Source organism: Paramisgurnus dabryanus, chromosome 5 (assembly GCF_030506205.2).
Source record: "Paramisgurnus dabryanus chromosome 5, PD_genome_1.1, whole genome shotgun sequence".
Classification (NCBI taxonomy): Eukaryota; Metazoa; Chordata; class Actinopteri; order Cypriniformes; family Cobitidae; genus Paramisgurnus; species Paramisgurnus dabryanus.
In genome coordinates, this window is record NC_133341.1 from 42,888,798 (window position 1) to 42,902,582 (window position 13,785).

The window sequence follows — 13,785 nt, forward strand, 5'->3', positions numbered from 1 at the left end:
AAGTAAAATAAAATATAAAACTTTTGTTTAAATGTAGCTTAAATAAATTTATTGCAACCACTTACCTTAAAAAAATTATTAAATTCAATGAATAATTTTTTTCAGTGTACGTCAGGACAAATATTACAAAAACACATTAAAATTTAAATTTTTAATATAATTTTTTTTTTTGATGGTTACATTTACATACCATCAAGGTGGATAAAATATTTCATATTTCTCATTCTTTGGCGCAATTGGCGGTTACCCCATTTGACATTTTCAGGTCCATTTAGTCTTAACTTTCATAAAAATTGTGTAAATGTAATTTTTTAATGCATAAAATTAACATTAAATACACTATGGCATTGAAATAAACCTGATGCTTTTAAAACAACTTTTTTTTTTTTTTTTGATTTCTCATCTTGCCAAACCGTTTTTGTCACTGACCCTAAAACTACTTAAATGTCCTAATATAACTTAGTCCTAGTCCAGGCTTAATCTTAACCCTGTCCCTATAACTAAAAAATCACCCAGCCCTGTTTCAAATACATCATGTACTCAACAGAATGAAAGGCAAACTCCACTTGTGATTCTTATATTCACTACACGTCCAAATCACTTCATCACAGCTCATAGATTCTAAGTGTGGACAAATCAAACAGGTGTGAAACAGAAGAGTGATGGGGAAAACGCCAGAGAAAGTTTCCGGAATTCCAAGGACTCCAAATCTTCCTCTGGGGTCCCTGCCGGGCCGGCGGTTTTTCCCAGCAAATACCAGAGCGCACAACAGATACCCGTTGTTTGTCTTGGCTTTCCACACAACAAGCAAAGCTGTCTTTCACAGATAGCTTACATGCGTCTAAACACACAGAACATTAAACAGAACCAAACATTTAAACAGTCTTTACATTCCTTTCGCTCAATAAACATTACAACTTTTTCAACATTTCAATCTGATTCCCTGATGTAAGCGCTGATAAAATGATACTGCGATGTCAGTGAACCAATGAAGCGTGAGATTTTCAACCAAGCGAAGATGTCAACGAAAGAGCACAATAATAGTTCTCTTACTCCGGCCACGCCGAGTGAAAAAGAAAAGCAAGTCACTTCAAGCCCATAAAACTGTTTTGGAAGCGTAACCTGAGAACTTTAAGTAGGTCCTGTCCATACGAGACTAGTTATTCTTGTCCGGTGTTGAAAAGAGGTGGGGAAACCAGGTGGGGACCTTGTGTCCAACTCTCTGCACCACCCTGGTGAATCTCCTCCAGTGCTGGAGCGATCGCAGCTGGATGGATCAACAATCAACTACACTAAACGCTGATTATTATTGAGCAGCACCGGATGTCAGGGTGTGTTATTATGGAACGGCGTTGCCTGGCAATATTGAAATATTACTGTCTAAATGCTGTTCTTAAACAGCTGAAACAGCCCTAATAGGTGATTAACTAACATCTAATTTATTATAAAGATACACTGACGCATTTTGGCTCAGCATAAAAATGTTAAATGTCGCCCACCCAACTAGGAAGAGCAAAGCGAAAGGTCACAAGCAATGTGCTGCACCCAACTTCTGTATGAGAAGCAAACAATAAAGCAGTCAAAACGGCAGTGAACAGCATCTTGCTTTAGCCTAAATGAGTCATAAGCTACGTCACTTGCCTAAAAACGTGTCACAGGCCATAGCACAATGCAAAAACAGCGTTATAAAAAAGCTCATATAGGCAAGAATCTTGCGATACGACATGCATCATGATACATGGTTTGTGATGCAATATGTTGCGATACATTGTGATAATGTAATCCGGGCAATATGTTGTGCTTTTTCCTATTTTAGAAATGTAATAGGATAATTTTAAGAAAGCTGTCATTGAGAACACACCACCATAAGCAAATCTTAGCATGCAAGTACATTCTGTCACTGTTTAAGTTCAGAGAAGAATGCTATATGGTGGTTGCGACGTAAACTCAAAACGAAACAACTCCAATGAATCTTTTATGAAAGAATCGCTACTATTGTTAAAGGGTGACATATAGGGCTGGAACGACGCGTCGACGTAGTCGATTACGTCGATTACGTAATTACGTCGATTTGCCGGAAATGCGTCGATGCGTCGCACTGTTTACATTTTGAAATGAAGGCGGCTTCAGCTCCGACCGGGTGATACAAGTACCAAACAGACAGAACGCGATCAAAAGTGTGGGAATACTTTAAGCAGAGACCAAATAAAACACATACTGTGTAAAACTGAAATGGCATACCACAGCAGCGCAACACCTGTGTATGATCATCTTAAAAGAAGAAAACCTGGAGCTCTCCGACCTCAAAATGACGAGACGTCAGCGTAAGAATTTGAACTATTACAGTAAGTTTTTATACTTACTCTATAAACAATAGAATCAATACATATTGTGCTTAATACAGCTGCGTTTACATCTTCGTTTAATACGAGCTGCGAGACGCCTGACAGACGTGACATTGCATCGCTTCTGGGCAGTATGTTGAAACAGTAAATAAAGAGCAGGACATGTTTTTTATATTAAGAAGTTATGAAATAATAAGTTACTGTCACATTGAGAACTGATAGGCATGTGCCCGCGTGCACTGAAAGCCAGCTGGCAGTGCGGAGTTCCCAATGAACGTCTTTTTTGCGAATATGTGCGCAGATATTACAGAAGCTCGTCTTGTAAGGTATTCCTGACATGCGTTTATTTAAAGTAACAGCGGCGTAAACGCTGTTTATAAAATATTAGAAGATCATACTAACTGAACTTGTTTTTTACCCGGAACTTAAGAAAAGTTAAATGTTAAAGTTAAATGAGAATGCAGTACTACTAATAGTAATAATATTAACAGTAATAATATAACCATTACATCTTATATAAGGGTTCATGAATCACAATGAACTTATTTTTACTTCAGTCTGAACTAATGCTGAGTTAATGCATGTACTAATCATAAACTAATGTTTAAAATATTAATATATGCCTATTTTATTGTTTAAGGTGAATAATGCCTCTTTTAAAGTGGCACTGCCACTTTATTTTTCATGTTGAAAATTTTGGTTTGTGTGTTTGTTTAATTAAGAAAATGCTTAAATAAAATGTTGGCGTTAATGGCAGATGTTACATTTATTATTTGTTGGGGAATTATATGTATAAAAAAATCATTAGACTATTCGATTAATCGAAAAAATAATCGATAGATTAATCGGTTGAAAAAATAGTCGATAGTTGCAGCTCTATGACATATCATGAAAATCTGAGTTATTCCATATTTAAGTGCTATAATTGGGTCCCTAGTACTTCTATCAACTTAGAAAAAATTAAAAAGAGCAACCCAGTAACTTAGTTTTGGTAAACCATTCTCTGCAAGCATGTGAATAAATAGGACATTGAAATTAGGCTCCCCTTCTGATGTCAGAGAGGGAAAATACCGCCCCTTAATCTGCAATATCCAACCACGGCACTGGCTTTTAGTGCAGAGATCAGCTCATTTGCATTTAAAAGGCCACACCCAAAAACGCCACATTTTTGCTCACACCTACAAAGTGGCAATTTTAACATGCTATTATCTATACGGTATTTTGAGCTAGAACTTCACATACGTACTCTGGGGACAAAAAAGATTTATTTGACATCTTAAAAAAGTCTCACGATACTCGTATCCAACAACATTTTCTTTCGCCCCTACATGAACAAATTGAAGAGAAAAACATGCGCTTAGATACAAAAGTGTATTAGTTTAGACAACATTAAAATGTTTAAAGGAATATTCAATTTTCTTAAAAGAAAAATCCAGATAATTTACTCACCACCATGTCATCCAAAATGTTGATGTCTTTCTTTGTTCAGTCCAGAAGAAATTATGTTTTTTGAGGAAAACATTGCAGGATTTTTCTCATTTTAATGGACTTTAATAGAGCCCAACATTTAATATTTAACTCAACACTTAACAGTTTTTTTCAACGGAGTTTCAAAGGACAATAAACGATCCCAAACGAGGCATAAGGGTCTTATCTAGCAAAACGATTGTCATTTTTGACAATAAAAATAACAAATATACACTTTTAAAGCACAACTTCTCGTCGTAATCCGGTCCAGCGCGACCTAACGTAAATGCTTAGTGACATAAGGAGGTCACGTGTTACATATATAAAACGCACATTTGCGGACCATTGTAAACAATAAACGGACACAAAGACATTAATTAGTATCAGTTGACATACAACAACGTAGGAACGGTCCTCTTTCAACACACTTGTAAACACTGGGGCGGAGTTTCGCGTTCGTCCTCTGTGACCTCTTGACGTCATGACGTATTGCGTGGGGTCACGTTCGCGCATCACGACCGGATTTAAACGAGAAGTTGTGCTTTAAAAGTGTATATTTGTTATTTTTATTGTCAAAAATGACAATCGTTTTGCTAGATAATACCATTATGCCTCGTTTGGGATCATTTATAGTCCTTTGAAACGCCATTGAAAAAAACTGTTAAGTGTTAAATGTTGGGCTCTATTAAAGTCCATTAAAATTAGAAAAATCCTGGAATGTTTTCCTCAAAAAACATAATTTCTTCTCGACTGAACAAAGAAAGACATCAACATTTTGGATGACATGGTGGTGAGTAAATTATCTGGATTTTTCTTTTAAGAAAATGGAATATTCCTTTAACTTTTGTCCGATGTGCATTCGTAGCAGGTCTGCTGCTAAAGAGCTCAAATCTGTACGCACCAAGTTTGCTTTGCTTTTCCCTGCAAGCCGCGGTCAGCTCCGCCAGCTCCTTGTACTTTGCAGCCAATCGGAGCTTGCCGTTTTGAAGGTGCGGGCGGTGTGACAGGCTCTCTTCTGCGAGACTCCGATTGGTCGCTAGCAGGGTTTCTCTGTCCAGCTGTAGCTCCTGGAACTGAACACAAACCGCCAGTTACACAAAACTCGACTCAACAAATTACCACTTTGTATTCAAACATGGACGTCCAGAGCATGCGCTTTAAACCTATTGTTTTGTATCAGGATGCTGGTAAAAGAACCCCAGAAAATGTGGATTGTTAAAATTAGAAGGAACATATGACCTAATTTGAGATGAGAATAGCGCATTGTGTACATAATATCTGACATGTTGGCTAATCGCTAATTTCTCATGTTGTAAGCATGTTTACATTTCTTTAAAACATACAATACAATATTTTATGACAGTATACATCTCAAGTTTGTATAGCACATAAACATTCTCCGTTATGTTTTTTAAGACATGAACGTTGACTTAATAACATAAGATTGACTTGATAACAAGCTATTTACGTGAGTTCGTTGTGCAAGTATTGTTACTGTGAGTTCACACCAGCCGCGTTTGAGGCGTCAAATTCACGTCTACTACGCCTAGTTTGCCCGCTTAAACATTTGGAGTTTACTCGCTTCATTCTTGCGTGAAAGCCACGCGTGAAATTCAAGTTATCGAGACATTCACGCGGAAATTCGCATCATGGGAGGGGCTTCTGCGACTCCGCTCGCTTTCTGTTATCAAGTCACTACTAGAGCAAGCTCCTGATTGGTTAACGTGGCCAATTTTTCTGCCAAAGTTCAATTTATTTAACTCGTACGTTTCCCGCAGCAACGCACAATTCGCACCATTCGAATTCGCCGTGAGACCTCCAGATGCGCGTCAATGCGTCTTTACATTGACATTGAAATCACGCGCGCTAATAACAAAACAGATTTTATGTACACATTGCGCATTGTATAACAATAGGTTTAAAGCTTTGGAATCAACATGGCAGCAGGCTGAATGTCGTATACATCAATCAAACTCAAAGCCTAAACACAACAGCTGGAGATGAAAGACATTTTAGTTAAAAGAAATAAATACTACCAACATAATAACACTGATCATCTTCAGAAATGTAACATTTTAAATCTGTTTCACAGTCTTAAGCAATGAATATCAATATTCTGCCAAGGATCGCTGTTTGTGTTTCATGAAAAAAACCTCCTACGGTTTCCCTTTAAATTTTTTTGCCAACTTTAAGAACATTTCTTCCACATGATTTTCAAGCTTTTCTTTGCACTGTTATTCACTTGCAGTTGCCAACCCATGTACAGAAGTTGCCAAAAGTAGAAGTGGTGGTGGGGGGCATTCTTTTAATCCCCCTCAGGTTAGATTAAACAATCAAAATATGAGGTCCATGGCACAAATTGGACAAAATGCATGCACTTTAAGATCCTTTTTTTCGGACAAAATAATTTGGCAAAAAGGCAGCCCACAGTCTATTAGGGCAGTAGTTCTCAAACCTTTTCAGCGTGCGCCCCCCATTGTGTGCGGTCCCCACAATGAAAAGCGGTTCTCAAATTTAACATTTTAAATAAAAAAAACATAAAATTATACAAAGTAGTGCTGTTGGTTAGTAGCCTTATTTTTTAGGTTTAACTACACAGAATTTAAGATATATTTATATAATATATTTTATAAGATGTCATAAAGCTGGGGCCCCCCTGGCACCATCTCACGGCCCCCAGTTTGAGAACCACTGTATTAGGGAATCTGGGTTTTATTTAACCTCCTTAAAAAGCTAAGCTTCAGTTTATACTCCAAACACACAAATGCAGCATGCATACAAAATTCTTTAATGCATCTTTGTTAAAATATTTGAATAAAAAGCAAAGTTTTCCATTGTTCAAAGTTCACTTTTGGCCACTTTTTAAAGTTATTTTTGAATAAATTTATGCAATTCTGCAATGACGGCATAGCCTATGCCGTCAACCCTCCTGTTTTTCCCGATATTTGCCGTATTTTACCATTCTTTCCCGCCTTCATCCAGTTTAAATGTTTTTATAAAAAAAATGATTTAGCAAAATGTTAAAATAGGTATTTTAGGGTTTGGGGTTTTTCCCTTATTTTCAAATCCCAATATTGACAGGTTTGTGACTGTGTTAAGAATGCAGATCATCAAACACTATTAAGACTATTAAGGTCAATCTGCAAAAAAAACAGGAATACAAAATCTCAGTCGTGCAGACAAGAGTGAATAATGCAACTCAATATATCTAAATCCTCATGGGTCATACAAGGTTGCGCTGTAATGCATCTCTGTGTTTGCGGGCACAAAATCCATATCCAAGACAGATAAGCCTATAAGACTAAGAAAGGGAAAGTAATAGCCTGTAGCTTGATTTTAACATGAATGAGTGCTTTGGCCAATACAATTGACTTGCCGGGAAAAGTTAGAACAGTGGGAACTGGATATGAGCCCATATCTACGGCTGAATAAAGACATTCAGCATTTTGGTTAAGTTGACAAAGATTTAGCTTTAAAAGAAAAGTTCACCCCAAAATAAAGTTTCAATCACTTACTTAACCGCAAGTATTTTAAAACCTGATTAACTTTCTGTTATTTATGTTACATAAAATTAGTTATTTATAGCGAAGTTTCCTACAATAAAATAAACAAATAGAAATAGCCAACAATCTCTGGGTCTGGCGGTGCCACTTTTAGCATAGCTTAGCACAATCCATTGAATCTGATTAGACCATTAGCATCGCGCTTAAAAATGACCAAAGAGTTTCGATAGTTTTCCTATTTAAAACTTGACTCTTCTGTAGTTACATCGTGTACTAACACTGACAAAAAATAAAAGTTGCAATTTTCTAGGCCGATATGGCTAGTAGCTATACTATCATTTTGGCATAATAATCAAGGACTTTGCTGCCGTAACATGGCTGCAGCAGACGTAGTGATATTACGCACTGCCCAAAAATTTAATTTACTAAGGGGACTATTTTCAGGTGAGTCGTAATATCATTGCGCCACCTGCAGCCATGTTACGGCAGCAAAGTCCTTGATTATTACGCCAAAATGAGAGTATGATTCCTAACCATATCTGCCTAGAAAATCGCAACTTTTAATTTTCCGTTGCCCTTAGTACACAATGTAACTACAGAAGAGTCAAGTTTTAAATAGGAAAAATATCGAAAATTCTTTAGTATTTTTTAGCGCAATGCTAATGGTCTAATCAGATTCAATGGATTATGCTAAGCTATGCTAAAAGTGCTACCACCAGACCCGGAGATCAGCTGAATGGATTCCAAAAAGGTACAAATCAAATGTTTAACTCTAGGGGAGCTGGAAAATGAGCATATTTTCAAAAAAAAGTCAAAGAACCTATGACTTAAAGGTCTGAGGAACCAAAAAGTGTTACATAAAGTCATCATTTAAAATGTTAGAAACCTGGAATATGGCAAACAAATAATTTAGACTCATTTTTATTAAACTCTTGAAAGCCAATGGTTGTCACCCCCTCTTCATCCATGGGAGGAGACTAGCTCAAACATAGCTAAACTTCTCCGTTTGTGTTTAACAGGAGATGGAAAGATATACAGGCTAGAAGCAACATAAGGTCAAGGAAAACTGTACCTTTAAATCCCATATTGGTAGCGATTTTACATTCACAATTAATTACAGAGACAGAAAAGCTTAGTCAAAGTCAAACCACAAGTGGAATATAAAATATTCCAGTGAAACGTTATATAATAAACACATTCGGGCATCATAAAAAAAAGCTAAAGATATCTCGCAAATCAATTCAACATCATTCAATATTCAAATATTCCTACAATATTTTTCTACATATGCAAATGAGAACTCTTCCAGACTGTGTTTTAAAATGGGAACATAGCCTGGAGAGGCATTGAGAAAATGCTTCATTAACCAACCGCCTCAGTCTGCCACATGTTGTTTAATTACAATAAAACAAGGAATGGGTTAGAAAAAAAATCAACTTTTTAAAGAAAAGCTCGTCATTCGGATTGTCCTCCCCGACCACTGAATGACTCCAACCACAGAAACGCGTCCAAACCAATGTCCTCATGGAAAGCATTTGCAAACTCTCAGACATCAGTTGAAACCACAGACAGCTACTTTCACTGTAACCGAGGCGGAGCGAGGGTTTGGGTCCTGCTGAAATTCACGTCATTTATCTTTTCCTGTTGCTGTAAGGAAAATTAACTGCCAGTTTATGCATTTCAGGACTTCAGGTGCCTGACTGCGCTTAGCCGAGCGTATAAGAGGATTAATGATTTATTCGCTCTATGAATATTCTGTCTTTCTTGTTATTCCAGTGCGAGACCCTCAAACATGACGGGTGATATTCCCACTGGTGGCGCATCCGTTATGAAATCTGTTCGGCCGTCGTGCTTGATAGATTATTTTGAAGATGACAAAATTGGATCTGCTTGTAATAACTCAAAACAGCTTGTGTGATCAGAGAGGATGGTTAAGGTTTTGCAGGGTTCTTTTAAATCACTTGAACTTTTCATTTGCTTTATTTAACCTGCATAACTGGTTGTAAATTGCATGTTAATGCATCTTTGCTGTTGTGTGTTGTGCTTTCCATAAGACGCCTCCAGGAGAGAGAATGACTGCATAATGCTAAGTGATTTCAAAATTATATGCATCAGTTCTGCGTGATGATGAATCCACTGGAAAATGTAAAACACAAAGCTCTGAATACTGAATGCACATTGGCTATAAATTGAATAAATATAGTTTGACTACCCAGCACGCAATAGCAGTCATTTTACCATATAGTGAGGCTATGAATTACCAATTTCTAGCCAAAATAAACTTGTATTTGGTTATGTCATCATTTTTGCCACAAAAACTTGATATGACAATTGCGCAACCCAATTAGTGTCATCCGCATTGCCCGGCGTGAATTCGCATCTATTCACGTCTTGCATTGACTTTGTAAGTAATCTACTCGCGCAAATAATTCAATTCGCTTCTGGTGGGAACGCAGCAATAGGGTAATGCCCAGATCAACTTTACACAAAAATGTTACCGTATATGTTTCTAGCTACGCAAAATTGACCACATTTACATGCACCCTCATAATGCAATTATAATGGGATTTTGACAATATTCAGTCCTTTCAGAACGCGGCATTTTTTTGTGATTGTTGCGGGCAAAAATCCTAGATCTTGCAGCACGTTTTCTTAAAAATATTTATGCAATGATGAAATTGCGGGAACTTGCAAAAACTGTTTGCAGCTTGTCAATGATGTTTAAGTCACATAATCACGTCACTTCATAACGTTCCCATGGCAACATGGGACATGGCTGCAATTGTGTGAGGTAGATGCAAAATTTTCAACTTTCTGCTAAGATATATGTGATTTTTGCAACGAAAATGCGGGGTTATGAAATCATGCAAGCCCAGCATATTTTGCGCACGGAAATCTGAAATGTATGCTGCGAAAGTGCAGCGTATTTGAAAAAATGTGTCCCCTGCATAAATATGCGGACTAGCTGATTATGCGTTAAATCATGCGATGGCATAATCCCGTTTTTTTTTTTTTTCAGGGATTGAATATTGCGATTATATCTTATATCATGTAAACACAATACTTTGGGAAAAAATGCAAATAAGCTCATAATCGCAGTATAATTGTATTAAAAGAGGTGGCGTACGCAGTTTTTAATTGCAGTATGCGTCCATTTAAACGCTTTAAATCGCATCTATAGCGCAATAACTGAAGTTCATCCAGAAACAGCTCACATAACACCACAGTAGCGTATAAAACGGTTACAGGCACTGTCATAATATTCCTGTTGCCATTTCCAGGGTTCCCACACCTTCGCTAACTTAAAATTCAAGGACCTTTCAAGGACTTTCCAGGTCCAATACCCTCAAATTCAAGGACTAAATGTGGGGACACATTTCAGGTGGGAGCAAGGTTACATCGTGTTACCTTTTAAGATACATTGTTACAGTTCCCTTTCTAGGGAACTCGTGCTGCGTCACTGAAGTGACACTTTGGGGACGCCTCCAGGGGTAAGTGCGTCTGTATGTATATATGAAATTCAACCAATGGTGAGGCTTAACCACAAAGACAGGGTGACGTGGGAGCCAGGAAGTATATCGCTATCTGAAATATTGCCAAAGACGGCGTTACAGGGACGCAGGAAGTATGGCAAGGGAGACGCAGCGTCTCGTTCCCTTCTCAGGGGACAACAGTTACATACGTAACCCGAGACGTTTTCATGTGTCAAACACAACTATGCAAAAAAGCATTTTGGTATGAATCGACATACAGAAGATATAAGCATTTAAAGCGAACAGTTTAGCACGTGTGCTTAAAAAGTCAAGAATTTTTATGATATTATCCTACACTACACAGGGAATAATATGAATTTTTTTTTTTTTTTTTGAAAACTTCTTGCATAAAATAGATTCAAGCACTTTCAATGATCTGTATCTATGCAAGTATATTTTCAAAAACTTCCCAGGGCCATGAATTTTTTCCTCCAGATTCACAAACTTTCAAGGATTTCAAGGACCCGTGGGAACCCTGCATTGCATAACCACATATGTCCATAGGATCATGTTTGTCATATTCTGTAAGTAGATTAAAACAGTGGACAGTATATGTGAGTTCATCATTTGTACTCAGCATTGGACTACGTGTGAATAATCAGAAAATAAAAACTACATGTAAACAGGAGGTAACAGGTTAACTTCAGTCATGTAAAGTCCTCACTCTGATTACTGGAAATAATCGCATTATTGGTGTACATGCAAACATAGTCATTGATTTGTGTTACTGTATCTCACTTGCTAGAACATTTCATTCTTGGAAGATCATGCGTTCGATCCCAATGAACATACATTCTGATAAAAAAATTAAATGGACAAAAGCATTTGCCAAATTTAAGCATGTAATATAAATTTTAATTTCACACATTGTTGCATTGTCAGTTGTCCAAACTGGCACAGTAACTCTATTATTGACCCCCTAAGTATTGAAGTTTGGTGCTGCTAGCGTAATGCATGAACACATGGTGAGCAAAGCATTCATGCCTGCGCAAAACATTAACTCAAATGGAGTACTTTTGGTCCTAGGGTAGATTCCAAACATTACATTTATGCATTTGGCAGATGCATTAATCCAAAGGGACTTGCAGTACAATCAAGGGCAAACATTTTTTTTTATCGGCATTTGTGTTCCTTTAGAATCAAACCTTCACGGTTTACGCTGCTAATGCAATGCCCTAACAACTAAGCCCAACAATTTCCATCATTTCCCAATGATAACCGGTTATTGTAAGGGTTACAGCTGTGATTTGTTAGATACAGCCAGGATGTTGTCCGCTGACCGTTTTACATTACAGCAACACGGCCAACTTTCTATATCCTCCAGCAATTTCATGGTTTCACTGTAAATCAAAAGCTTGATGTCTTTCCAAAGAATCACTTCAAGTTTGTGAATCTATTTAAAGATGATACAGATGTTGACGGCCACTAGGCGAATGTGTGATCTCTTATAGATTCATTACATGGATCTAAGCAGGATGACAAATGGGTAATGAATTAGATATATTTTCCAAAAGTTCTCACTCATAATTTAAACCGAGTTTCTCTTACCTCCTTTGCAAATCTAATTTGTTTTCATCCGACGCTTATAAATTACCCTTCTGCCTAGCAGAACCCAATGTTCTTTCTTAAACTTCACATGGATGGTTAAACATGAACATTTATCCAATACTCAAACAGGAGCATATCCCAAAAGCACGCAGTGTTAATTATGCATCGCTATTAAAGTTTAGTCAGTCAAAAATGCCACATTTTTTGCGAATCCAACTAAAACCCCCCCGTTGTGAGAGTAGTTCATTTTGGATGTTGCACCAGATGTGACTTGTTTGCTAAATGCATTGCATTCTACTTGATTAATTTATATGAGAATTAAAAATGGAAAACAATAAGTATGACTACACGTAGTGTCTGTGAACATAGGCTAAGGGATGAGACAATAGAGTTAATGTCTGTATTGTCTGATATGAGCCTTCTTCCTTGCAACAGAAGATCTGCCAGAAATGCACATTGAGGTTAGATGTAAGCTTTCCAACCAGGTCACATGGTGCACAGCTGTATATTCTTTTTAAACAGGAAGGAAAACCCATTCATACGCCGTTTTAATAAAGGTGACTGTGACGTCTCACATGAGGCTTTGACTGGCATGCAAACATGTATTCCACTTTGCAGAAACCACTGAGAGAAATATCATATACCTTCATCCAATCCAAAATATATAGTACAAAAATATTGTGTTTTGTTTGACCAGATATAATGATATTAGATATTGGTCAATTAAAGGCACCTTAAAGGGAAACACCACAGTTTTTCAATATTTATTACATGCCTATCTTTTTTCCATGCGTGCACTTGATCTTTATACAGCGCGTCGTGAATGTGTTAGCATTTAGCCTAGCCCCATTCATTCCTTAGGATCCAAACGGGGATGAACTTAGAAGCCACCAAACACTTCCAAGTTTGCCCATTTAAAGACTGTTACATGAGTAGTTACACGAGTAAGTATTAGGGGTGGGAATCGCTTGGACCCTCATGAATCGATTCAGAATCGATTCTTAGGGTCCCGATTCGATTCAGAATCGATTCTTGACGTACTAATTTGCATATCTGTGAAGTCATTACGTCGCATTTGCTTTCAAAGCCAGGTTAATGTTTGCGCTTTTGCTAGTCTCTGAACTGTCATATACTGTACTTTAATGCAACTAGGGATAAATAATGTCATTCTTATATACATACATGTGTTGTTTCTGTTGTAAGACATTAAAACCAGTAAAAATATTAATTTAACGTGACATATTAATTCTATATGTTAACCGGCATTAACTTCCACGAACGTTAAGCGTCTAATCATCATCATTATACATAGTGATTGGCAGTATTACTGTATTTATATAATGCAGCGCACCCAGCGACTGAATAACAAACTATGTGCATATTTTTACA

General features: G+C 37.2%; 1 protein-coding gene across 1 annotated transcript in view; it reads right to left on the bottom strand.

The window, feature by feature from the left end:
* The window catches only part of vps37d (VPS37D subunit of ESCRT-I), a 47,271-nt gene that overhangs the window by 25,381 nt on the left and 8,105 nt on the right, over positions 1-13,785 (bottom strand). The window contains exon 2 of the mRNA XM_065284243.2: positions 4,714-4,885. Within this exon, the coding sequence (XP_065140315.1) occupies positions 4,714-4,885 (172 nt within the window). The remainder of the gene's footprint in view (positions 1-4,713; positions 4,886-13,785) is intronic.